Raw genomic sequence first — 25,676 nt, forward strand, 5'->3', positions numbered from 1 at the left:
CAAACCCCCACTACACTTTCAACTACTTGGTGTGATTTTTCTTTTCTTTGTTTTAGCCATCTGAGAACAGGTAGTTGCAGTTTACTGATTGCAGGTTGGACAGATTTCAGTATTGGAGAGATTTTAGCATCAGTGAGATGTCCACACAGGCGGGGGAAGTGACTATAAAGCATGCTTTCTTTACAGCTTTCTCTAAGCTAGGCTGTAGCAAGTTTGAAATAACTCAAGGTTTATTCATATTGTCAGCTTGGCAGTCCTCTCCTGCTGACTCCTGCCACCCTGCTGATTTCTGGAAACATTTTGGCAGGTCCATGAGGTCATGAGGTTGCCAGATTTCTTAAGGGTTTATAAAACCACACCATGGGAAATTCACAAGTGAAGCAAGAACTCTGCTCTCAATAGGGGTTTGGCCTGTGGCTTTGTTACTGGAACATGTCAGTGACCTTGTGTGTAAACACAGTAGTTACAAGTTAAGAAGGGGTGGTGCAAGATCTGGACACATAAAAGGCTCAGCAGAGGTCCCCAAAACACCACTCTCTTGCTGAGGAAGCAAGCTGAAGATGAGGTGAGTCCACGGTACCCTAACTCCCTTTCTTGGTGCATGCCACAGAGAAGTCTATGAAGCTATTACAAAGAAACAAGGCACTCGGCTGAACTGCAGAAGGGAGCTGTTGTGTTCGGGCCTCTCTCCTTTTCTGCATCCACATGAGGCTGTGTTCAGATAGCACTGCCTTTTTCTAGGAGATGGACTTGTTTTCCTCTGGGTTACCAAGTAACAAGGGGTGCAGCTGCTTGGTATTTTGAATAGATTTATTAGCGGATATTTTCCCTTTTTTTCCCCTTGTAGTTCTGGGGATTAAATCCAGTATTTTGCATATACTAGGCACGTGCTATACCACTGAGCCTGTGTGTGTGTGTGTGTGTGTGTGTGTGTGTGTGTGTGTGTGTGTGTGTGTGTGTGTGTGTGTGTGTGTGTGTGTGTGTGTGTGTGTGTGTGTGTGTGTGTGTGTGTGTGTGTGTGTGTGTGTGTGTGTGTGTGTGTGTGTGTGTGTGTGTGTGTGTGTAGCTTGTCCCCGAGATTCTTTTTCTCAAGGCTAGCTTTCTATTGCTTGAGCCATAGTGCTACTTCTGCCTTTTTCTGAGTAGTTTATTGGAGATAAGGGTCTCATGGACTTGCCTGTCTGGGCTGGCTTTGAACTTACAGGCATGAGCCATTGGTATGTGGCATCATTCCTAATTTAATGTATCTCGAATACAGCCAGAATAGCCACTTAGCTGTGCACCTCCATATTTCAGTGGCACTACTCTGAAGCTTACGTGTAATTCCTAGCAGCAGAATTTTCTAGAAGCCGGGTGTGCTCAGATGCTCTTCAGGTCTTTACGTGGGTGGCTGAGCGGGTGGGGATAGCTTCCCAGTCTCAGCACTTCCAAATGTCTATTTTCTCTTTTGGATGCTTAATGTAAGATTGTGTGCTCATGTGCTTGTGCATTGGGAGGCAGGGGGGCAGTTTTGTAACCCTTTCTGACATCTCTCTGCAGCGCTCTGGCAGCAGCAATTACTGCCCTCGTGCTCTGGGGACAGGTTTTTGCTGTGGACTTGGGCAACGATGCCACAGACATTGCAGGTAGGCCTTTGGGGCTGGGCGGGGGCTATGCCGCCCGGGCTCTGGTGAGTCCTGCTTTGGCCCTGCGAGATCCGTTCGGTCTTCCTTGGGGAAGGCTCAGCTCTCCCTTCCCATCCTCTCCCCTCCTAGAGATAAGGGGAGATGGACGTTCTCGTCTTCCTTCTGGGAGAGGGAGGAGGTTTACATGCTGAGCAGCTTCCTCCCATCTCGCTTTTTTTGTTGGTCTCTGGGAACAATTTTGGACTACAAAGCCCTGTCCTTTTCCTTGCAGATGACAGCTGCCCAAAGCCCCCTGAGATTGCAAATGGTTACGTGGAGCACTCTGTTCGCTATCGGTGTCAGACATACTACAGACTGCGCAGTGGAGGAGATGGTAAGGCCGGGACGATGGTCCTCCCCACCCTGTGGGTACTGTGATGGACAGGGCCCTGCGGCTGGTCGGAAAGACCATTTGTGCCACCAGGAGGCAGGAGAGTTAGCTTCTGAGCTTTTTCACTAGTATGTGATCCTTGAGAAAATGAACACTTTCAGCTCTGTTTTCTTGCTAAGGGGAGGTGATGGCATGTAGCCCACCTGTGGTCAAGCAGATCCATATCATGAGAGGAGATGTGGGAAAGGAATAAATAATGACAGCTGGGAGCCATTATCTAGTGAGCAGGACACCTGTAACACTTTCAAAGTGCTTAATATTCATTTAAAATTTGCATCTCTCAAATGACAGCCTTATTCTTTTTCTGACGAAGCAACAGACACAAAGAGATTACATGTCAGGTCTAGTTCACATAGCCTTGAGTCAGGATGTGAACCCTGATCTCTGCCATGACTAACAAGGCCATAGTCTGTCCTGCACCTGACTGGACTTGAAGCATAGTGCTCCTTCCCTTCCTCCTCCTCCCTGCACTAGCCTTGTCTTCCTCTTCCACCATTTCAATTCTTCTCTTTTTCCTTTTTCAAGATAAGGTCTCATTATGTAGCCCAGGTAGCCTTGAACTCGTAATTATCCTGCCTTAGTTCTCAAAGTGCTAGGATTACAGGCATGCCTCCCTATACCCAGTGTCCTAATTCTTCCCTTTAAGTATCTTCTCATCCTGTGTTAGGTCCAGATTTAATTTTTCCCTGGGCTCATTTCTTGTTTGTTTCAGGTGTGTACACCTTGAACAGTGAGAAGCAGTGGGTGAATGAGGCCGTTGGAGGGAAACTTCCTGAATGTGAAGCAGGTAGGTGCGGACAGCTTAGTACCTGGGCTGGCATCTAGGTTGAAATGTTTCAGAGCCCTTCCCTTGAGCATACAAGGAGTCAGGTGAGGGGTGAGAGAGAACCCCAGCAGCGGAGCAGGCAGGGCTGAAACTTGGGGAGGGAAGAGGTGATTCCCAGTAGAGTTTAGTGAGCCTCATGTTCACTGAAAGCTTGGCTGAATGCAGACTCCACTGCCTCGGTCAGGAGACCCTGTGCACACAGAGGTTCTGCCTAGAGAGCCCAGGCTGAGATAAAGTGAACTTCAGAACAAGTGCAGGCAAGTGAGTGAAGCTTAACCATAGGGGAAGAAAGCAGCAGGCTGGACATGGGCAGGGACTCCAGGTTTCTGTTTCTACCTCTTGGTAGTGGTGCAGGACTGCCAACCTGTCTTGGAGTGATGAGAGAGGTGATGAGTGGGGAGAGAGGGAGAGGGACAGGGACAGGGAGAGGAAGGAGAGGGAGAGGGAGAGGAGATAGAGGGAGAGGGAGAGGGAGAGAGGGAGTGAGCATCTTACACAGCTCCAGGCCTCTCAGTGAGTTTCAGGGAAGGGAAACTCCTTGGTGTAGTGTTTCACTATAGTTTAACTGCTCAGTTTGGCATTGCGTATTCTTTTGGTAGTTAGAAAAGGAGGAAACAGAACTTTGCAGTAGGAGAGGCCATCATTTAAACTGCAATCACTGGACTGAGATGAGCAGATAGTAAGGGCAAAAGGGGGCATATACTTCTAGCTCTGAAAACAAAGACAATGATGGTACAGAGAATAGCAACGTTTGCTGTTTGTACCCAGTGTTCCTCTCTCATTCTGCTCATGGGTTCTTGCTCTCCCTAACAGAATGTGGCAAGCCCAAGTACCCCGTGGACCAGGTGCAACGCATCATCGGTGGCTCTCTGGATGCCAAAGGCAGCTTTCCCTGGCAGGCAAAGATGGTCTCCCGCCACAGTCTCACCACAGGAGCCACACTGATCAACGAACAATGGCTGCTGACCACAGCCAAAAACCTCTTCCTGAATCATACTGAGAATGCCACTGCAGATGACATTGCCCCAACCTTGAAACTCTACTTAGGGAGAAATCAGCAGGTGGAGATCGAGAAAGTCATTTTCCACCCAAACCACTCCATGGTGGACATCGGACTCATCAAACTGAAGGAGAAGGTGCCCATCAACGAGCAGGTGATGCCCATCTGTCTGCCTTCCAAAGACTATGTGCAAGAGGGACGCTTAGGTTATGTCTCTGGCTGGGGGCGAAATATCAACTTTAGGTTTACCGAGCGTCTTAAATATGTCATGCTGCCTGTGGCTGACCAACAGAAATGTGTGATGCACTATGAGGGCAGCACGGAGCCCGAAAAGAAGACTCCCAAGAGCCCCGTGGGTGTGCAGCCCATCCTGAATGAACACACCTTCTGTGCCGGCTTGTCCAAGTACCAGGAAGACACCTGCTATGGTGATGCGGGCAGCGCCTTCGCTGTTCGTGACCTTGAAGAGGACAGATGGTATGGGGTAGGGATCTTGAGCTTTGACAAGAGCTGCACAGTAGCAGAGTACGGTGTATATGTGAATGTGCGCGAAATCCTGGACTGGATTCAGGACGCCATAGCCAACAACTAAGATGATGTTGGCTGGCAGTCGGCCTCTGCAGGGCAGGCTAGGTTTTGCCAGGCAGCAAGATTTTCCCCTGGGAGGAAAGTGGAAGGGATGAGATGTGGTGGGGAGTGATGGCATCAGCCTTGTCCTGCTGAATCAACCAATAAAGAGCTTGCTTCTCTGTGCTGTTTGTAGTCTGGGCTCTTTGTGTTCTTGCATTTTTGGTGATGTAGTCTTTACTTGGGAGCATGGCAGAAGTCAGCCTAAGCTGCCTGGAAATGCCAAAGGTGATATAAAATAACTAGTTCCGGTCTGAAGACAATCCCTGAGGCTCTTCTTACTATATCCTCTGCCTCTTTGTGTGTGGATTAGGAGAAAAAAATGTGCAGGCAACTGGACACTGGTGGTTCATACCTATAATCGTAGCTGCTCAGGAGGCTGAGATTTGAGGATTGAGGTTCGAAGTCAGCCTAAGCAGAAAAGTCTGTGAGACTCTTATCTCATACTAACCACAGAATGCTAGAAGTGGAGCTGTGGTTCTACTGGTACCAGCCTTGAGCACAAAAGCTCAGAGGGCAGTGCCCAGGCCCAGAGTTCAAGCCCCAGGATTGGGGAAAAAAAAATTAGGAAAATGCTAGCAGGAAGTGGGATGGGATGAAACCAGATAGTACTTGAATTATTCGTGCTCCGACCTACCAGTGCCCCAGAAGATAAAATAAGGCATCACGGGGCAGAGCTCTACACTTGCTGGGTCTAAATCACAGCCCAGCCCAGACTTGCTGAATGTTAAGCTCCTGGGCTCCTCCATGAGGGGCTAAAAGGAGGTGATCTCTAAAGCCCCTACCATGGCACTGGGGACTCTGTGAAGAGTGGGCGTTTTTCTCAACATGAAGTGCTCTTCCTATTCTGTTTCTTCTAAGAAAGATGAATCTCTTTTCCTGACTGCTTTCTTGCCATGATTCTTTTGTCTTAGCATGCTGCTCCTCATGGTGTAAAGGGCCAAAAGTCACACTGGCAGACCAACAGAGGTCCAGACCTTCATTCTAGAACTTGGGAAGGAAGTTAACAGCAAGAAACTGAAAAATAATACAACACTGCGGGCTGGGAAGGTGGCTCAGTGGTAGTGCTTGCCTTGCATAAGGCCCTGCGTTCGATTCCTTAGCACCACATAAGCAGAAATAAAAAAGCAGGAAGCAGCTCTGTAGCTCAAGTGGTAGAGTGCTAACCTTGAGCTGAAGAGCTGAGGGACAACGCCCAGGCCCAGAGTTCAGGCCCCACGACTGACAGAAAAAAACAAAAACATTGCAAAATGCCGCTCAGAGAGTAGTCATAACCTTCTCTCAGTAGTACTGTCAGCATTAATTTCTCTGAAGGAATAAACCATCCAGCTTCCTGAAGAGTTCAGTGGCTTCTGGTCACCATCCAGGAGGGAAATAAAAAAGAACACCGCTGGCATTTCTCTATCACTTGTCTTCTCTGCCTGTGCTCTGCCTGGGTTGCAGCAACTTGAGTCTCCTGCTGGTGTCCAGCCCTGAGCCTTTTCCCTCCAGTCCCTGTTGACATGTTCCACCCCTTGCTGAGACCTGAAGGTTCAGGTGCTGCCTTTTTCCTTGATCAAGAATCATTTGTATTCAAATAGCATGCACTCAACAAGTAGGATGGAAAACAAATAAAAGAGGATCTAAAATTTAATCTGGACTGCAGAGAGCCTCCCTAAAGCACAGGAGAAAAAGGGTGACGAGAACTTTGTGCAACTTTTGAGTTTTTGTTGGTATCTGAGTCCTTACCACATACAAAATACTGTGTGAGTTAGGCAAAAAGAACAGAAGACTAACAGTGAGTTAGGCAAAGACAATGTTTTATTCTTTCATGGAAATCTGGAGGGCTGCAGGTCTAGAGTTCAGTGAAGAGCTCAATGACATCTTTAGAAATCCAGCTCTTTCAATGGTTCTTCTTAGAACATTCATTTTTCGTACTCTGAGGCTGATTGCCTCATAGGCCCAAGTATGAATATTGTGCCCCCGTGCAAAGAGGCAGGAAGTGAGGTAGAAGACAGGTGGGAGTGAAAGGGTTGTGTTTTTCTTAGTTTTGGAGTTGCTCTCTTTTTCTCATCAGCAAAGGGCATAAAATGCCCTGGTAGCCTTTCTTCTGGGCTACAGTGGCCAGCATTAAGTCCCATGGTAGTAGGTCTGACTTTTAGTAACAGAAATCTCCAGCTGCCAAGCAGGTTACAAACTCCGGCTACCACACTCCAGCACTGTGTCCATCTCTCATTCTGGAGCTCCAGGATCAAGAGCCACCAGGATTCTGGAAGACTAAGGAGTCTTCCAAAGTCATTAAAACCAGTAAAACCATGAAGATGATTTTTTTTTTCTTCCTAGTAAGTCTGGTATCTCTCCAGGCTTTGGCCCTTGAAATAAAATTTCTGGCTTCAGCAATTCTTGTCTTCTGGGAGAGATCTTCCTCTTCTGCCCTAAAGGCACATAGTTTTTTCCTTACCCTGAACTATATGGGGCACGGTGAAGATTCAAGTTCTACTTCCTGGGCGGTAACATAAACTGTAGCTAAATGAGCCTACCAGGACAGTGTTTTGAAAGTCTGAGCCAAAAAGGCCCTAATAAGAGACTTGTCTGAATTATTTCAAGAGAAACTGGGGCAATAGGATCTGGAAATGAAAGAACATGAAGGCCAGATGAACACAGGAGTGGGCAAGGCAAGAGTGAGAGTGTGTGTGTGTGTGTTTGTGTACACGTGTACAAACATACCTAAGGTAGAAAATAAGCATTTCAGCCGGGCATAGGTGGCTCACACCTATAATCCTAGCTACTCAGAAAGCCGAGATCTGAGGATCACACTTCAAAGCCAGCCCAGGCAAGAAAGTCCATGAGACTCTTATCTCCAATAAACCACTAGAAAACTGGAAGTGGCGCTGGGGCTCAAGCCATAGAGCACTCACCTTGAACTGAAGAGTGCAGGGACAGCGCCCAGGCCCAGAGTTCAAGCCCACGATCGACCAAAAAAAAACCCCAAACATTTCTGCTCTTTTGGGACTGGCTTTCCGTTTACTTATGCACTGGGCAAACATGATCAAACGACATTGTACTCACAATGTTTAAGTACATTCTGTGTTATCCTAAGAGATAAAGGAAAGCCCAGCATAAAAGAAAGAAAAAATCACCCTGGGAAAAACAGCACCACTCTGAGGCTTTCAGGAAGCAGACGCTCAGGGGCCAGGTGTTTTATTACAGACACGTCAAACCTCCCTGCTGGGACATGAACAACATTTCTGGGGGAACCCCAGAAGACAGTGCTGAGGGATTTCGGTACCATTTCAACCTGTGCCCTTCTCTTCACCTTCAACAGCAATGGATGTGCTAAATGTCTTGATAGAGAAGGTCGTATTTGGGGATATTCTTGGGATCAATAGGACTTTGGACAATAAGTTTCCCTCTCATTGCTCCCCGATAGATTACTTCAACCAAATCTATGAAGTCTTGTTTAGTTTTGAAACTTCCTACAAACTTAGTATGATCCGGAGACCTAGACAGCACAGAAAAGAAAGTGTTCTCAGAATTGTTTCCAATTACATGTCAAAGATGTGCAGAATAAACAAATAGCTCTGTTAGTTTCTTCTTGGCTGTGAAACTTGCCGTAGTCACTCATTTGATTTTCCCACTTGATAAACAATACATGACTAAGATCAGTGCTGGAAGCCACTAAAATCAAAGCCCTGATGTGTGAAGAATGCATTTATTCACTTTGTAAATCACTCTTCTGTAGAACTGGAGTTATGGTGGGCAAAGTTCGGCATCACTGTGCACAGCCATTAACTAGTTTCAGTATCCTAAATTCTTGCCATATTTTCTTAAGAGATAAATAAAACCACCAGCAAGGCAAGGAGTCATCTTTTAGTGTATATCCTTATGCGATTTGTACATTCACTTGTGTGTATTCATAATAATAGAGTATCTTAAACTGTTTAGTATAGTGCTTTTCTTCAAAGTCATTAAATGTACATGTATACTTGAACCTTAGTACTGCCAAAACAACATATGACAAACCAAAACAAAAAGGACCCCTCAAAAGAAACAACCAAAAATCAAAAGCTATCATATGTACAGCATTACATACAATTCCTGGAAATACAAATACTAGTTAAAAGGTCACACACTTTTAAGGCAGAAGTTAACCTTTAACAAAGCCATTATAAAGCTAATATATTAGCTCTGTTCCAGGTCAATGAACAGGTCTAAAAACAATTTAAAACAGACACCAGTTAGCTAGCTTTCAAACAGAGTTGAAAAAACAGGTACACTAGAGTTAAGAAAGCACTAGAATTACTAAAAACGACTAGAAATTAGTAGAATTATAGCTTCATTCAATAAAATTCATCATTGAGATGTGGGCAGAATAGAGTGGAAGGCATTAAAGAATTTACATTGTTTATTTGGACAGGCCTGTTCAAGAATGACTTAAAAGGTCTATAAGCAGTGCAAGATACTTGGCAAGAGAGAAATTAATCTTTATTTGCTACTTAGGTTTTAGAAATGCCACTTGTTTGTCCCAAACGTTTAAGAACTATATATTAGCCGGATGCCGGTGGCTCACACCTGTAATCCTAGCTACTCAGGAGGCTGAGATCTGAGGATCACAGTTCAAAGCTAGCCCAGGCAGGAAAGTGTGAGACTCTTATCTCCAATAAACCACTAGAAAACCAGAAGTGGCGCTGTGGCTCAAGCAGTAGAGTGCTTGCCTTGAGCTGAAGAGTGCAGGGACAGTGCCCAAACCCAGAGTTCAAGCCCCATGACTGACCAAAAAAACAAAAACAAAAAAACAAAACTTATATATTTTTTCGAGTAGAATACTGACAAATATTTTATATCAAATTCTTAGCTAATATATTTTTATTTTATATAGAGGCTAGTGCTTCACAAACTATATTGATCTTTCATATTTCAGTTGGAAATTATAACATACCAATCATGGCTAAAACAGTAATTCTTTACTACACTTCCACATAAAAAGAATGCATCAATTGAAGAGACAGTACTAACCAATCAAGACTCACAAAGCCAGCACCAAAATCAAATAGTTTAGCCACCAAATCTGCTTTGATAAAGGAAAATTTAATGATAACTATAACTCCAAAGTTAACTTCACTTACCCATAATCCACTTTCATATGCTGTCCGTTGAAGAAAAACACAGTAGAGGGAATGTAACTGATGTCAAAATACTGTGTATAAACCGGAGTGTGGTCCACATCTACCAGGTATATAGCAGCCATTTTACTTAGGTCAGAAGAGGTCTTAGAAAGCTGTGCAAAAGAGATGGAGGTTACAATATGAGACAGCTGGTTGGGTGTGGTGGTGCATTCTTGTAATTCCAAAATTTGGGAGACTGAGGTAGGATGATCATTGCTTTTGAGGCCAGCTTGGGTTACATAGCAAGATATGCCCCACTCCTTGCCCTCCAACTAAGCAAATCTTCCAAACGTTACGAGTCAGTGTTTCTTCTGTGAAACTTTTTACTACAATAGGGTATTTTGTTTGAGAAAATTTCTGAACCAGGAATCTTAGCCCTTTTGGTTCCACATTAGACAATATGTAGCCTTATTGTTCAAAAGCTGAAGTTGATAGGGTTAAGAAAATGTCCTGAGGAAATTATTCTTTTTCCTTTTATTTTCTGACCATGTTTGATTGTTGCTATAAATTTGTTCATACTCATTTAAATGGACTGTGGCGTACAGCATAGTGCTAAAACACTTGTCTAGCATGCACAAAGTTCCATCCTCCACACTGAAAAAATGCAAACTCAAATCCAACACTTAAAATAATTGAGAAATATGTAATGAAGATACTGGGAATTCTCCCAAGTCTCTTTCCCCCTGGAAATGATAATTATAACAGCAAATGCTTACATCAACTTCCTATGATCTAACATTTTATGCTTGTTAATAGTTAATCCTGACCATGGTCTTGTGAGGTATGGCCTGTTAGGAGTCCCCATTTGACAGATGAGGAAACTGAGGCACATTAAGGTTAAATAACCTGGCTTAGGCAACACTTAGGGGTGTGACTGGGATTTGAATTTTCACAGCTTGCCTTCAAGAATCTTTATATCCCCCCACCTCTTTTTTTTTTTTTTTTTGCAATGCTGGTGATCAAACCATTACATATTCATTTTAAAGCATACAATGAAGATTCTTATCCCAGACACCCACAGTTGATAACAGCAATAGAAATGGTAGGAAGTTTGCATTCTTGGTTTAGTCTCTGTCAATGATATACAGGGATAAAACTATCCCATAATTTTCCTCCTAACCCTAGTATGAAGATGTGCTGTGAAATCAGAAGTTGCTACCAGGTACATTCTAGAAGCTTTTACATGAGCAAAGAATCAGAAGCCAAAGTACTTGAGTTGCAATGTAAAATTCATACATCTGATAAGAGTGGGAAGTTCTTTAACCTCCCATACATTTACTTTTGCCACTGGGAAATGGGGCTATGGTTGTAAACAAGAAAGTGTTCAGACACTTGGTAATAATGTTTTCTCCCCTTTCACTGACTTGTCAGCAAGTTTTTTTTTTTTCATCTTTTGAAATATAGTTTCCCTAGGTAGACTGGTATGGAAATCACATTCTTTCTGCCTCAGCCTTCTGAGTAATACAGGATTTATAGGTGTGTGCTGCCATGTTTGGCTCAGCGAAAGTGAACTGCTATTGGAAGGCCAATGGGAAAGATGAGCATAATGGATTTAGAGATTCAGCTCAGGTCTGCTACACAATCAGTTCTTAGTGAGGTTGTACTAATGAATGAACAGCAACACCACATCCTGCCTGCTACCTGTCAAGTGCTTTGTAGACGCTGAAATAAGAATACTGATTTTTTTAGATATTAAAAAACTATTTATTAAAAATATTTACTTACAATATCATCTAGCTGTAGACAGACAGGATCCTCATCTCTCCCAAACCTGAGAACCAACACCTTTTCCGCAGTACTCTTTATTGCCTGGTCTACTTCCTTTTTGCTAGTCAGTTTGGGCAACAGGAAGCTCATCTTGAAAGAATCCGAATGTAATCACTACTGTTAATCCTGAAATGAAGCTTCAGTGTTTAAATGCAGTTAAATGCATGAATCTTAATTTTTTTTTTTTTTTTTTTTGTCTATCGCAGGCTTGAACTCAGGGCCTGGGCCCTATCTCTGAGTTATTTTGCTCAAGGCTAGCACTCTAGTCACTTTGAGTCACAGTACCACTTCTGGTTTGTTGGTAGTTAATCAGAGATGAGTCTCACAGACTTTCCTGCCCGGGCTGGAACCGTGATCTTCAGATCTCAGCCTCCAGAGTAGCTAGGATTACAGGTGTGAGACAACGATACCCGGTGAATCCTAATTAAAAAAAAAATCTTTTTTAGAGTATGTAATGTATCCAAGAGAAACATAGATATTTGTTTTCAAGAGAAACATAGATATTTGCGAAGTTCTTTGACCAAAGTGCTTATTATTGAAGGTACCCAAGGGAGACGCTACTGAAATACTGGATACTTTTCTTTTTCTATGCACTCACTTTTTTCTTTTTTTTGTCTGTCGTGGGGTCTGAACTCTGGGCCTGGGCGCAGTCCCTCAGCTCTTCAGCTCAAGGCTAGCGCTCTACCACTTGAGCCACAGCGCCACTTCCGGCTTTATCTGCTTATGTGGTGCCGAGGAATCGAACCCAGGGCCTCATGCATGCGAGGCAAGCACTGTACCACTGAGCCACCTTCCCAGCCTCTTCTGTGCACTTTTTGAGTCATAAATCACACTGTGAAGACGCCTATTAATAATAATAATAATAAAAACCATCGAGGCAGTGAGGACGTTTCCGCAACAAGTTAGACTTCGGCTGACAGGAGGGACTTATCCTGAGCGGCCAGGATCACAGGCGTGAGCCGCCAGCGCCCGACGAGACGGGTCGCTTTCATTCTGTCGGGAAACGTGTCCAACTTCCCCCAAAGGCCCCAGTAAACATACTTGTGCCGGCGGCTGGACTCCAGGGCCGACGCTCGCCAGGCCGCCTGCACGTCAGGGCCCGCGGTCAGCCCGGACTTGTCCTGCCTCAAGCCGGGCGGAGGCCTGAGCTCGAAGTAACGCCAAGCGCTGCCTAGCAACTCCCGTTGGACCCCTACGAGGCGGCGGAGCAGAAATGGCGATGCACAGCCGCTCCAAAACAAGCCTCAGACAGCAGCTCCTGCACTGCCCGCAAGGCCAAGCTCCCTTTCAGCAACCGCCACTTTTGCCGGGCTCTGGCCGGAAGTGGTGTCGCCACTTCCGCCCTTAGTAAACATGGCCGACGCCTTCCTTCCGCTCCCACCTACAGACTGGAGGCGGAGTCTCGTCTCTATAGATTGTGATTGGCCGTCAGGAGACCCGGAAGTGCCTCGGATCGGGGCAAGGGCTTCCAGAGGAAGGAGCGCTCTTTACTTTGAAAGCCTGTTGGCGTTCTACTCCACGTTGAGATCCCGGAGCTGTGTCTCGGGCTGCCCTCGATGGTATCCCTGGCTGGGTAGAGGGGCTCGCGCAGAGCACCATGGGACAATAATGGCCGCTCTCAGTCCGCGGAATTTAGCTCTTTGAGGCCTTCGGATCGAAGGGTGGCGGCGCTGGCGCCTCCCAGTCCTGGATAGAAGGGTTCCAAGGGTTTCGCTGGGCGAGGTAAGCGTCTCTTCTTCCCCTCCGACCCGCCCTTCGCCAGGCACGGCGGCCCCAGGCGGCTGGCATCCGGCCCCGACCCAGGTTTGGGAAGTTTCTCTTGTCCTGGTCATCCACCTTGCCGTCCTCGCCCGGGGAGGCTGCGCCCACCCCGCCTCCTCCGGCCCGGCCCCGGGCGGCCTCGCCGAGGTCCGGGGGGGCTGGCCGCGGTGGCCCCTCGTTTGGGGCCTGCTCTAGCCGGTTCCCGGGTAGTCGCTGAGCCTTCCTGGGCTCGCGGATCTTAAACAGCTCTCTGTACGGGGAGATGCGGTGCATGATCTGCAGTAGAATGTGAGCTCCCAAAGAGCTGGAATCTGTCCACTTTGTTCTTTATCCCTGTTACCACCAAGAACAGCGACTCGCACAAGACGCAGTTAGTGAGTAGTTGCGGGCCGGGTACCTCCAGATGTCTCTCCTCTCCTCACCATCTCCTCCCACTACCCCGTGGCCTCCTTGCCACGAACCTTTTCTCTAGAATGTGAATCTGGCCCCTGGACTCTTGATTTGTTCGCTTCAGCAGCCGGTTGATTTCTGCCAGAGAAAATCTCCTTGTTCGGTGTTATCTTTTCATGTTGCCTCTAGAAATGTTTGACTTCTTGTTCTCCTTTCATAAAGTTAAAAAGTATTCATTTGTGTATTCACTAAACGTGTATGATAGTCTACGCACTGGCCTGTAACTGAACAAAGCAGACAAGATTCTCTCATTTGCATGGAATGGCATTCTAGGGATACAGTTCCTACTTGAGTTGGCTGCAGAGGACTGTCTATAATTCTGTTGGCTTGCCTGGATTTTCTCATATGCTGGAAATCACCAGAATGCAGCTTTCTCTTTTACTATTCTGCCAGATGACATTTTAAAATTCTTGGTCCCCCCCCCCCCCATTAATATTGTTTGCAGTACTCCCCTGTAGAGCCGCATATGTAAACTAAAGCTTAGTAGAAAGGTGTGGATTCCAGAGGCATCCTGCTCCTCAGCAGTTCATTTGCTTCACAGTATTGTTGAGATGCGAGGTGAGATGAAGGAGTTAGCCAAGTGTTCAGCAGAGGGCTTACTTATCACCTACAAATAGGTGTAGGCAGTAAAGAGGTTTTTGTTACAATTTGAACTCTACAAAGTCTTGACTCTGAAGTTATTTTTGGAAGCATTTTTGTTTTAGGATTCCTCATAGATACTTTTTGGCCAACATGATTGTCATTCTATTGATTTTGTGAAGTATTTTTTTTTTAAAGTTAACAAAACACAACTGTCCAAATAAACCACTAAGGTGTGTACAATAAAGATAATAGCCTTGTCTACCTACATTATTACTCAGCTGGTTTAAAAGGAGGAAGGGATAGAAACCGATTGTATAGCAACCCAGTCAGTATATAGGAGCATGGCAGATAAACATCATAATGACATCTATGTAAGCACCTATGGCTACAGAGTGCTTTCACAAAACACTTTTCCTGTTTGAGTTTCGTAATTATTCTATGGATTAGGACGAGCAAAAATGATTTGCATTTTACAGGTATTAAAATTATGGTTAGCCAAAACTTAAATTGCTTAGCACTATAGAAGTAGAAAATATCATGAGCCTAGATTCCTTTTTTCTTTTTCTATTTTGAGCTCAGGTCCTTGCACTTGCCTAGCTGGTGTTCTACTGCTTGAGCTACATCAGTAGTCTTTTTTTTTCTTTCTTATTTTTCATGTTGAGTCTTGTGTTTTTGCCTGGGGCTAGCCTTAAGACTCTATCCTCCTACTTATGGCTGGTGCCTGTGATCTCATGGTGCACCACCACACGTGGCTTATGGACCAAAATGGAGTTTGACTTTTTACCTAGGCTAATCTGGAGCCAGAGAACCTTCTGAACTCTTTTTCCTGAATAGCTAAGATTATATATAGGCATGAGCCATTACTCCAACCCCTCTCCCCCCCGCCCCCCACTTTTTAGGCAAGTTTTCACTATGAAGCACAGGCTGCTTTTAACTTGTGGTCCTCCTGATTCATCCTGCCAAGTGCTAGAATGACTTAAGAGCCTGGATTCTAAGTTTTAAAGGTGTTTTCTTTTTTAACTTTAAATCTTGTTTCCCTAATACTCCCTTTTTAGATGCCCATTATGCTCTGGGATGTAACCCCTGTGAGTTCTTTTCTTGCTTGGATGGTTTGCTTTTGGATTCTAGTGTTTGATGTGTGTGTCTGTTTGTGTCTTTGCTGTTCGTTGGAGTGGGAGTCAGAAGGTCTCTTGAGATTGTGAGTGACTTGAGGGAAAGGTCTTGGCAAGAGCAGCAAAAGCAGTCTTGGTATTGATGTGAGGGAGATAAGGATTGATCATCTAAATATACCTATAATTATAGTTATTCTGGGAAATGGCAAAGCTGAGGCTTCTCTTGTGTCTATTGTCAAACAGTCTGCCTGCCTTCCAGAGGAATCCCAGAGCCTGTGATGGAGGATACCAGCGAGGATGCCTCCATCCATCGATTAGAAGGTACTGACCTGGACTCTCAGGTTGGCGGTCTCATTTGTAAGACCAAGAGTGCAGCCAGTGAGCAGCATGTCTTCAAAGCTCCTGCTCCTCGCCCTTCATTGCTGGGACTGGACTTGCTGGCTTCTTTGAAACGAAGGGAGCGAGAGGAAAAGGATGATGGGGAAGATAAGAAGAAGTCCAGAGTCTCTTCATACAAGGACTGGGAGGAGAGCAAGGATGATCAGAAGGAAGCTGAGGAGGAAGGTGATGAGCAGGCTGGCCGAAGTAGCCGGAAAGATAGGTAACGGCTGTTGGGTAGGCTGGCCCAAAGAGAGTAAAAAAAAAAATGGAGGCCAGTAAATAACAGGCCACATTTCTTTCCCAGCTTTCTCGCTGGCCACTTAGAACTTCATGATTTTGTTAATTCTGTGATGTTGACAATAGCAAAGAATTGGTGTTTTCAGATTTGTGGGGACATTTCAAAGCCAATTAACAAGTAGATAGTGGAGGTCAGAAATCCTTTGGGTTGTTGCTTCCTGTAAGTCTGAAGCATCAGGACATGTGGGAAAAGGCAGGTCTCTTTTTGGCCCAGCTGGATGTCTGGGGCAAATGAGTTATCTTTTGGAGGCCACTTACCAGTTGGTCTCTCTGTTTCAGGCACTACCGATCTGCTCGGGTAGAGACTCCATCCCATCCTGGGGGTGTGAGTGAAGAATTTTGGGAACGAAGTCGACAGAGAGAGAGAGAGCGTCGGGAACATGGTGTCTATGCCTCATCCAAAGAAGAAAAAGATCGGAAGAAAGAGAAATCACGTGACAGAGACTATGACCGCAAGAGAGACAGAGGTAAACTGTCAGCCATAGTTCCTGTGGCCTGTTCACGTTTGAATAAACATGCTAGCCCTTTCCCTGTTGTAGGAACTTTGATAAGGACAGTTGGGGAATTCTGTTTGCATGATGTCCACCTGAGCAGTTCTTAATTCTGTTAGGATTTAAGAAAAGAGCTGTCACTTGTAACAGCTGCTTGACTTGAGTGTTTGGTTCTTGTTTTATTATGAAAATTGGTGAATAAGGAAATAAGGAGTAATGCATATAAGAAACCAAAGTTTACAGTAGGGTTGATTCTAGATAAAGGAGGGTAGTATGGAGAAAAGCTAGACTGATGGGCTTTGCTCAGTACTGTTTATAGTTTTTAGGCTTATAACTATTACAAAACATTATTGACTTGTATCTATTCTTTTTTGAATTCTTACAGGAAAATGTTACTGTAAGTTTCAATCTTTTTAGGCAGTAGCTATTTTTCCCCTTGAGAGAATAGGACTGTGTGAGTTTCAGGAGCCCCTGAGTGGCATTAGAGCAGTGCAAGTGGTACCTGTGAATGATTTAGAGGGGGTGGTTCCTTCCTCAAGTGTGTAGGTGATGTGTGCTGGGATGAGACACGGGCCTGTAAGCTCTGCATGTGACTTCACAGATGAGCGGGATAGAAGTCGGCACAGCAGCAGATCAGAACGCGAGGGAGGCTCAGAACGCAGCAGCAGAAGAAATGAACCTGAGAGCCCTCGACACAGGCCCAAAGGTAGATGCAGCTTTCGGTGGTGTATGGTGGTGGGCAGAGTGAGTGGCTTCCATCCTCAGTGGGATGCGAGGGTAGTGAGTGGGAAGGCCAGCTCTGCCACAAACCTCTGGCTCATCAGGCTGTGAGTTGGGAAGCTTTGAGTCAGCTCCATCCCTCTGTGTCTGTTGAGGTAGTTGTGCTTTTGTTTAAGTGGTGATAAACCGCTCAGCGTCTAGATTTCCAAATGATGGGAAAGAATAGAGAGGTGGAGACGCAAGAAGGGTGTATTAAAGAACTATTTAAGATAGATATATGTGCGGAGAGAAACTGAATATTCCTTAAAACGTTGATATAGACACAGAAAGCTGGACCTTTAAGTTCAGATTTTGGGAAATGTTGTGAAAAGCATCGTATCCCCTTACAAATCAGGGCAGGGTTGTAGACAGTGAAAGGAGGTGGGAGGAGATTTGGTTGACTCGGCTGCTGCTTTTGAGGCCACATCTGGGCATAACTGGATGTTTCCTGTGGATGTTCTTTCATGGCTGCAGACGCAGCTACCCCATCAAGGTCTACTTGGGAGGAGGAGGACAGTGGCTATGGCTCCTCAAGGCGCTCTCAGTGGGAGTCACCCTCCCCAACGCCTTCCTATCGGGACTCTGAGCGGAGCCATCGGCCGTCCACTCGAGATCGGGACAGGTGAGTGTGAGTGGAGCGGGAAGGGGAGCCATTGGCAGCCAGGGAGCATGGCTTCTGAGTGACTGCTGAACCCTGCTCCCCAGGTCTGTGAGGAGCAAGTACTCGGATGACACACCTCTGCCCACTCCTTCCTACAAGTACAACGAGTGGGCTGATGACAGAAGACACCTGGGGTCCACGCCGCGTCTGTCCCGGGGCCGAGGTAAGGCCTGGCGGGTAGGAGGCAGAAGAGAAGTTTGGCTCACATGAGGCTGGGGCTTTTGCAGCTTTCTTGGTGGTCCCAGGGGATAAACTGGAGGTCATGTGGACTGACCTGCGTCTTCTGTCTTCCAGGAAGACGAGAGGATGGTGAAGAAGGGATTTCATTTGACACAGAAGAGGAGCGGCAGCAGTGGGAGGATGACCAGAGGGTAAAGGCGGCATCTTTGGAGGGGCTAAATGACAAGAGCTTGCTAGTCCTAGGAACATGGTAAAAAAAAGTGTTAGATCCCAGGAGCCCCAAGTGACCTTCCAGCTGGACCAGACATTGAAGGAAGTGGGTGATGCTGTTCAGCCCTGGATTCACGGGAGAAGCACAGGGTGCACCCTGGAGCTTCCCTCCTAATTCAGTGGGAAGGATCTTAACTGCTATGATGTGGTGGTGCCACCTTGTGGTGGATCTAAGTACTCTTATTGTGGGCTGCCATGGAAGAGCTTTTTCCTCTTAGGGGCTTTTCCTGTACCCCGCATGAGGGTTGTTCTACTGCCCCTATGACTTGTCAAGTATCTGCTCTCTGGCTGGGTCTCATGCAAAACTTGGCCTATCGTTCTTGTTGCTTTGTCTCATGCCCTGCAGCAAGCTGACCGAGACTGGTACATGATGGATGAGGGCTACGATGAGTTCCACAACCCCTTGGCATACTCCTCTGAGGACTATGTGAGGCGGCGGGAGCAGCATCTGCATAAACAGAAGCAGAAGCGCATCTCAGCCCAGCGGAGGCAGATCAATGAGGTGAGTCTGAAGGTTCAGCGTGGAGTTGGGGTGTGGGCTAATAGCAGTGGTCTTGTCAAGTAGTGACAGTATAGCTGGCCTCTGGGCAGGAGAAGGGGTCAGTTAGGGCCCTCTAGGCAGCTTTTGAGCCTTTGGAAAGCCTAGCTTCATACTCTCCGATGAGCAGTGTGCTCCCTGAGGGACACTAGATGGGAGTGGGCATGGTAGCACTTGCCTCTGGTCAGCATTTTTGTGTCTCTCTTTTTTTTTTTTTTTGGTTGGTTGTGGGGCTTGAACTCTGGGCCTGCACTCTTCAGCTCAAGGCAAGTGCTCTACAACTTGAGCCACAGCACCACTTCTGGTTTTCTGGTGGTTTATTGGAGATAGTCTTAATGACTTTCCTGCCCAGGCTGGCTTTGAACCACAATTCTCAGATCTCATCCTCCTGAGTAGCTAGGATTACAGGTGTGAGTCACCAGCACCGGGGCATTGTTTTATCTCTTTGAGTAGGGGTAGGGACAGTTGCTCACTCATGGGTCTAGCGAGAGGTTCTGACTTAGATCTAAGGTGCTGCTTCTCAGGACAAAGTGTTCAGGTGCTTGGGCTTCAGTACTCTGGCTGATCTGCAGGGTAGAAGGACCTATGACACCTCTTGGTGAATCTCTAGGTGTAGTTTAAGTATGGCTTCCCCCACTAGGATAATGAGCGCTGGGAGACGAACCGTATGCTCACCAGCGGGGTCGTCCATCGGCTGGAGGTGGATGAGGATTTTGAAGAGGATAACGCGGCCAAGGTGCATCTGATGGTGCACAACCTGGTACCTCCTTTCCTGGATGGGCGGATCGTCTTCACCAAGCAGGTGAGGCCACTGTGGCCAGACTGACGTAAGGGAGGGAGGCAGACGGGACAGGGGAAGCAGCTGTGGAATCTCCCTGGGTAACCACCCCCTTATTTATGAGGGCTGTTGTGAAATGGGCCTTCATGTTGGTCTCAGTGACCAGTGTCAGGGGGAATTTCTCTTTTTCCTCTAATTCCTCCAGCCAGAACCTGTGATTCCAGTCAAGGATGCCACTTCCGACCTGGCTATTATTGCGCGAAAAGGAAGTCAGACAGTACGGAAGCACAGGGAGCAAAAGGAGCGTAAAAAGGTCAGTCCCTCTTCACCTAGGGCTGGGAAGTCTATGCAGTTTCCTTTAAAAATCTTCCCAGATTACTCCCATGGGAAGTTGGAGGATGCACATGGCACATGGCCAGTCATGTGTCCCTCCACTTGGTCCTTAGTTCAGATAGTCTGGGGCGTGAGGTTTGGGTGGCGTGGTGTTCCCAGAGCCACGTGCCTGCTAGATGAAGCCTCTTGTCCACTGGGGTTGCCTTCCCACTGCCCAGTCATGTCACAGGATAGCACAGACTTTGCTTGTCTCCTTCAGGCGCAGCACAAACACTGGGAACTGGCTGGGACCAAACTGGGGGATATAATGGGCGTCAAAAAAGAAGAAGAGCCAGATAAAGCTCTGTCAGAAGATGGGAAGGTGGACTACAGGTGGGTGCTCTGAAGCTCATGGCTTAGGAAGAGCAAAATGATGTCTCTGTGAATCTTTCGGTTTCCTGTGATCCCCTCCTCCTCTCTTTTGCTGGCTTCAGCTTTCCCAGATATTTCTACTGCCATCACTGCCATGGTTGCTGAGCTGCTTCCGTGTCTGATGGTGATAGGAATAGAATGAGGCTCAGAGAGGTTAAGTAATGTTCTTGAGGTCACCCAGCTAGTGAGTGGTCTGGCTTCAGAGCCCATACTCTTGGCACCAGCACCTTTCCAGATATTCAGTGTGGGAAGGAGTGGGTTTTGCTCCTTCAGTCAGATTTCAGAAGTATTATTTTTAACAGAGGTTCTCAAACTGGAAGGGCTATCTCACAAGGCAGTGATTTCTCTGTTCATAGAGGTGCTAAGCAGATGTTGGATTCCTGCTTGTTGGGGTTTCCTTGTTGGGTAGCTGCCAGGTTCCACAGTCTTCAGAATTCCTCTCCTTTGCTCTCCTATCTCATTGAACTATCATCTGAGTTAATAATTCTCTGCGAGAAGTTGGTAGGATTGATCAATCCTGTTCATCTCTGGGTAGTTTAATCCCTTAGTTATCAGCTGGTGGGTGTCTGAGAAGACTAGGTGGAGGGAGGGTGGAGGTCTGTGAGGGAGGAAGTGTTCATGGGGGCGGGTGGTTGAGCTGTGGACTTGAGCGGGGAAAGGGTCCTAGCACTGCTGGATCTTGGGATATGTCTGTGAGTTAAGCATCGAGTACTTTTTGTAAACACCCAGTCTGTAGGTGACCATTAAGGAAGTGTGCTAACAGTTCTTTGAAATGGAGCCTTTTGGATTGTGCCAAGAGGAGGGAGGAAGTTTGGCCCATGTTTTGTGCTCTGCAGTGGGAACTCTTAGGAGACCCATTCGGTAGCTCTTACCCGCAGTGTTCTCTACAAGTTAGTGGTTGATTTCAGCTCCTCTTCTGGCCACACTGTTAAAAACAGAGGGTTTGCCCCCTTGATCACCAGTACCCCCTCTGATGCTGTGTGGAATTGTGACTCTGGGCAGTGGCATGGGCTTTGATGTCGTGTCAGAGCTGTTTTCATTGCTGAGGGCAGGAAGAAGGGAAGCGCGTGTCATCAGGAGGGACAATGTGGGAAGTTATACCTGGTGCTTAGGCTGCTGTGTTTCCTCAGGACAGAGCAGAAGTTTGCAGATCACATGAAGAAAAAGAGCGAAGCCAGCAGTGAGTTTGCAAAAAAGAAATCGATCCTGGAGCAGCGGCAGTACCTGCCGATCTTTGCCGTGCAGCAGGAGCTCCTCACCATCATCAGGTAATGTCACCCGTGCCCAGGAGTCCCCAGAGTCAGAGGATCTGTCGTTTCTTCTGTGTTTCCTCAGGAACTCAGAGGTTTGAACTTAGGACTTTGTGCTTGCTAGGGAGCCCTTCTGGCTGTTCCTTTATTATTATTATTATTACTATTACTACTACTATTATTATTTTGACATAGAGTCTTGCTTGCATGACCTGTGCCATGATCCTTCTTGTTACACTTCCTACCACAGCTGAGACGGCAGGCACATAATCATGACCAGCTTTCTATGTTGAGATGGGAGCTCATGATCTTTTTTTTTTTTTTTGGGTCCGGTCGTGGGGCCTGAACTCTGGTCCTCAGCTCTTCAGCTCAAGGCTAGCGCTCTACCACTTGAGCCACAGCGCCACTTCCGGCTTTTTTCTTTTTGCTTATGTGGTGCTGAGGAATCGAACCCAGGGCCTCAGGCATGCAAGGCAAGTGTTCTACCACTGAGCCACCTTCCCAGCCCCCTTTTTTTTTTTAACCCAGGCTTTCCTGGAACCACAGTCCTTCTCTCAGCCTCCTGAGTATCTGGGATTACAGATATGAGTTTCTTTGTGTATTCCATCTGAAGTAGGAGGAGCATAATTTTTTTCCTCTACTGTTGTTCTGTGCTACACTACATAAAATGTCATCATTTTGCTTTAGCATACCTGCTTAAATCTTTCTACGTGCCAGGCATGAGAGCACACAGCTCCCTGAGAGACTGTTTTCCCAGTGAAATACTCCTCTAAGCAAGCATGCTCCTAGGCAAGCTATACATGGGGACATGAGGTAGCAGAGGGTCCTCAGACTTTTCTTGTTGGCCTTCCACTCATCCCTCTGTCTGCTCCTTCTTGTAGAGACAACAGCATTGTGATCGTGGTCGGGGAGACAGGGAGTGGCAAGACCACTCAGCTGACCCAGTACTTGCATGAAGATGGTTACACGGACTACGGGATGATTGGCTGCACCCAGCCCCGGCGTGTGGCTGCCATGTCAGTGGCCAAGAGAGTCAGTGAAGAGATGGGGGGAAACCTTGGCGAAGAGGTGAGGGGAAGAGCTGAGTCAAGCCAATTGTCCGTCATTTGTGTTGGAGGATGTGATTTGCTTTGGCCTCGATGCTAGTGTGGGCTGTGCTGGCACTGAAGAGGGAGTGGGGTCGGGCAGGGCTTCTGAGCCATGTCTCTGACCTCCAGGTGGGTTATGCCATCCGTTTTGAAGACTGCACTTCAGAAAACACCTTGATCAAATACATGACTGATGGGATTCTGCTCCGTGAGTCCCTCCGGGAGGCTGACCTGGATCACTACAGTGCCATCATTATGGACGAGGCCCACGAGCGCTCCCTCAACACGGATGTGCTTTTTGGGCTGCTCCGGGAGGTGAGGGCTGTGGGGGCAGTCCCTTTGCATCTACCAAGCTTTAACCCTCAGTGTAATGCCAGTAGCCAGTGGCTGAAGGTTTCCAACTGGGCTGGGCCTGGTAGGGGGCTGTGGCAGGCCAGCTCTGCCCTGGAGCCCAGCTTGCTTGGCCCAGCCCTGCTGTCATAGTTTACCTTGCTCTTGCTCAGCTGAGTGACTGAGTTTTCTTGACCATGGCTCCATCACTCAGTCTTTAAGATGGTTGAATCCAGTGACGTTAATCTGTCAGCTCTGGCTTCTGTTTTATTGTGGGGGTTTGAGGTGGTGAGGATGATACTGATGATTGGAGGTGGAGCCAAGGGTCCCCAAACCCATGGGACCTTCTGCACGATCTCTCTGCCAGGTGGTGGCTCGGCGCTCAGACCTGAAGCTGATTGTCACGTCAGCCACTATGGATGCAGAGAAGTTTGCTGCCTTTTTTGGCAATGTTCCCATCTTCCACATCCCTGGCCGTACCTTCCCTGTTGACATTCTCTTCAGCAAGGTACTGAGGCCTCTGTTCTTTGGATTGACCCATCATGCCATGACTTCTCCAATGAGAAGCCAGCTAGCTGGGTGGGGTACCGAGTTGGGGAAGAGTTGGTGGGTGCCGTGGGGCAGTGGGGGTATTACTTGCCTTGCTTCTATGGAGCTGAAGTATGGCTAGGGCCAAAAGGCACTGGGGCTTCCAGGTAGGCCCATCCACCAGTGAGTGGTGTGTGGCTTCCCCAAGAGACGCCTAGCCTGTGCTGTGAATTCATGCTTCTAAGAAGCTGTCCCCTGTTGGTGTTAGACCCCGCAGGAGGATTATGTGGAGGCTGCAGTGAAGCAGTCCTTGCAAGTGCACCTGTCGGGGGCCCCTGGGGACATCCTCATCTTCATGCCTGGCCAAGAGGACATCGAGGTGCGTTCCGTGGTCACCCCAGGGATGAGCGAGGTCCCGTCCACATGGGGCTCAGGAGTCTCATGGCTTTTCCCCATTCCTTCAGGTGACCTCAGACCAGATTGTGGAACACCTGGAGGAACTGGAGAACGCACCTGCCCTGGCCGTGCTGCCCATCTACTCGCAGCTGCCTTCTGACCTGCAGGCCAAAATCTTCCAGAAGGTGGGACACGGGAATGTCTGTTTTCAGTGTCTCCTGGGTTTTCCCAAAGGAGGGCACAAGCAGGGGCTGGAGGTTCCTTTTTTGGAAGGAGTGGTGGGAGGAGGGCTGCTTCCTCCCTGTGCAGCCTTTCTCCCCCGAGGACTCAGCTTTCCCTGTGTGTCCTCCTGTTCCTAGGCTCCAGATGGTGTGCGGAAGTGTATTGTTGCCACTAACATTGCTGAGACGTCTCTCACTGTCGATGGCATCATGTTTGTTATTGATTCTGGTTATTGCAAATTAAAGGTAAGGAGAGGCACAGAAAACGGGCCCCAAGGTCTTCATCCAAAGCTAGCTCAGCTCAGCTCAGCTCAGGGGCTGGGAAATCAGGTCCTGGTCTCTGCCCTAGAAGGAGAGGCACCTGGGAGTGGTGGCAGGCTAACATTTAGTGAGTACTGATTTTGTCATACACTTGATTCACTTATTCCTTCAGTAACTTGATGACGCAGGTAATTTAACTCAGTAAAGATTGCAGAGCTGCTGGGCGCCGGTGGCTCCTGCCTGTAATCTTAGCTACTCAGGAGGCTGAGATCTGAGGATTGCGGTTCAAAGCCAGCTTGGGCAGGAAAGTTCATAAGACTCTTATCTACAATAAACCACTAGAAAACTAGAAGTGCTGCTGTGGCTGAAGCGGTAGAGTGCTCGCCTTGAGCTGAAGAGCTGAGGGACAGCGCCCAGGCCCAGAGTTCAAGCCCCATGAGCAACAACAACAAAAAGATCGCAGAGCTGATGGTCAAGGAGCGGGGAAGGGGGGGGCTGGTTTTTTTTTGGGGTGGGGGTTGGTTGTGGGGCTTGAAGTCTAGGTGCTGTCCCTCAGCTCTTCAGCTCAAGGCTAGTGCTCTACCACTTTGAGCCACAGCACCACTTCTGGTTTTCTGGTGGTTAAATGGAGATAAGAATGTCATGGACTTTCCTGCCCGGGCTGGCTTTGAACTGTGATCCTCAGATCTCAGCCTTTTGAGTAGCTAGGATTACAGGCGTGAGCCACTGGTGCCCAGTTGGGTTTGTTCTTTCAGGGGTGCTTCCTGTTTCTCTCTTGGTCCATATTTAGCTCTATTCTGCCCCCTCCTAGGTCTTCAACCCCAGGATTGGCATGGATGCCCTGCAGATCTACCCCATCAGCCAGGCCAATGCCAACCAGAGGTCAGGGCGAGCTGGCAGGACGGGCCCAGGTCAGTGTTTCAGGTAGGAGGCCGTGCTAGCTAGCCTGCTTACCGGGGCAGTGCTGGGATTACTGAGTGTAAACCTGGGCTGGAGCATGCCTCACTGCAGCTGGTTCCCCAGCAGGAGCTGCTGGAAGGCTGCTCTTCGCTGGTGCTGCTGAGCAGGAGGCATAGCTTTTCTAGAGAGCATTGAGGCCCAAGGCAGACCTATAAGAATGAACCTGCAGTGGTGGATCAGTAATTGTAGCAGGCCAGCATTAGACAACAAATGACATTA

General features: G+C 47.4%; 3 protein-coding genes across 6 annotated transcripts in view; 2 read left to right on the plus strand and 1 right to left on the minus strand.

Moving 5' to 3' along the window:
* Positions 1-460: 460 nt before the first annotated feature.
* Positions 461-4,635, plus strand: LOC122126177 (haptoglobin-like). The gene is made up of 5 exons (XM_042700807.1): positions 461-565; positions 1,540-1,625; positions 1,897-1,998; positions 2,768-2,842; positions 3,695-4,635. The coding sequence occupies exons 1-5, from the start codon at positions 561-563 to the stop codon at positions 4,471-4,473; spliced, it is 1,047 nt and encodes a 348-aa protein (XP_042556741.1). The 5' UTR covers positions 461-560; the 3' UTR covers positions 4,474-4,635.
* Positions 4,636-7,425: 2,790 nt separating this feature from the next.
* Txnl4b (thioredoxin like 4B) lies at positions 7,426-12,472 on the minus strand. 2 transcript variants are annotated; one of them, XM_042700809.1, is made up of 4 exons: positions 12,461-12,472; positions 11,378-11,556; positions 9,614-9,765; positions 7,426-7,989 (listed from the first exon to the last, which is right to left on the minus strand). In XM_042700809.1, the coding sequence occupies exons 2-4, from the start codon at positions 11,507-11,509 to the stop codon at positions 7,824-7,826; spliced, it is 450 nt and encodes a 149-aa protein (XP_042556743.1). In that variant the 5' UTR covers positions 11,510-11,556; positions 12,461-12,472; the 3' UTR covers positions 7,426-7,823. The 2 variants fall into 2 exon arrangements, with proteins under 2 accessions (XP_042556743.1, XP_042556742.1); XM_042700808.1 differs by lacking the exon at positions 12,461-12,472 and having other exon boundaries at positions 11,378-11,611.
* A 424-nt stretch (positions 12,473-12,896) lies between these two features.
* The window catches only part of Dhx38 (DEAH-box helicase 38), a 28,903-nt gene continuing 16,123 nt past the window's right edge, over positions 12,897-25,676 (plus strand). For 2 of the 3 annotated variants that reach the window (XM_042700805.1, XM_042700803.1), the window contains exons 1-19: positions 12,897-13,141; positions 15,568-15,925; positions 16,282-16,469; positions 17,095-17,199; positions 17,727-17,874; positions 17,958-18,076; positions 18,208-18,284; positions 18,710-18,865; positions 19,542-19,703; positions 19,885-19,992; positions 20,272-20,384; positions 21,554-21,691; positions 22,555-22,741; positions 22,891-23,076; positions 23,459-23,599; positions 23,888-23,998; positions 24,084-24,200; positions 24,375-24,482; positions 25,309-25,421. In XM_042700805.1, coding sequence (XP_042556739.1) covers positions 15,603-15,925; positions 16,282-16,469; positions 17,095-17,199; positions 17,727-17,874; positions 17,958-18,076; positions 18,208-18,284; positions 18,710-18,865; positions 19,542-19,703; positions 19,885-19,992; positions 20,272-20,384; positions 21,554-21,691; positions 22,555-22,741; positions 22,891-23,076; positions 23,459-23,599; positions 23,888-23,998; positions 24,084-24,200; positions 24,375-24,482; positions 25,309-25,421 — 2,600 coding nt within the window. In that variant the 5' untranslated portion in view covers positions 12,897-13,141; positions 15,568-15,602. The remainder of the gene's footprint in view (positions 13,142-15,567; positions 15,926-16,281; positions 16,470-17,094; positions 17,200-17,726; positions 17,875-17,957; positions 18,077-18,207; positions 18,285-18,709; positions 18,866-19,541; positions 19,704-19,884; positions 19,993-20,271; positions 20,385-21,553; positions 21,692-22,554; positions 22,742-22,890; positions 23,077-23,458; positions 23,600-23,887; positions 23,999-24,083; positions 24,201-24,374; positions 24,483-25,308; positions 25,422-25,676) is intronic. The other variant, XM_042700804.1, reaches the window with a different exon arrangement.

This window comes from Dipodomys spectabilis, unplaced genomic scaffold (assembly GCF_019054845.1).
Source record: "Dipodomys spectabilis isolate Male_0828 unplaced genomic scaffold, ASM1905484v1 ptg000273l, whole genome shotgun sequence".
NCBI lineage: Eukaryota > Metazoa > Chordata > Mammalia > Rodentia > Heteromyidae > Dipodomys > Dipodomys spectabilis.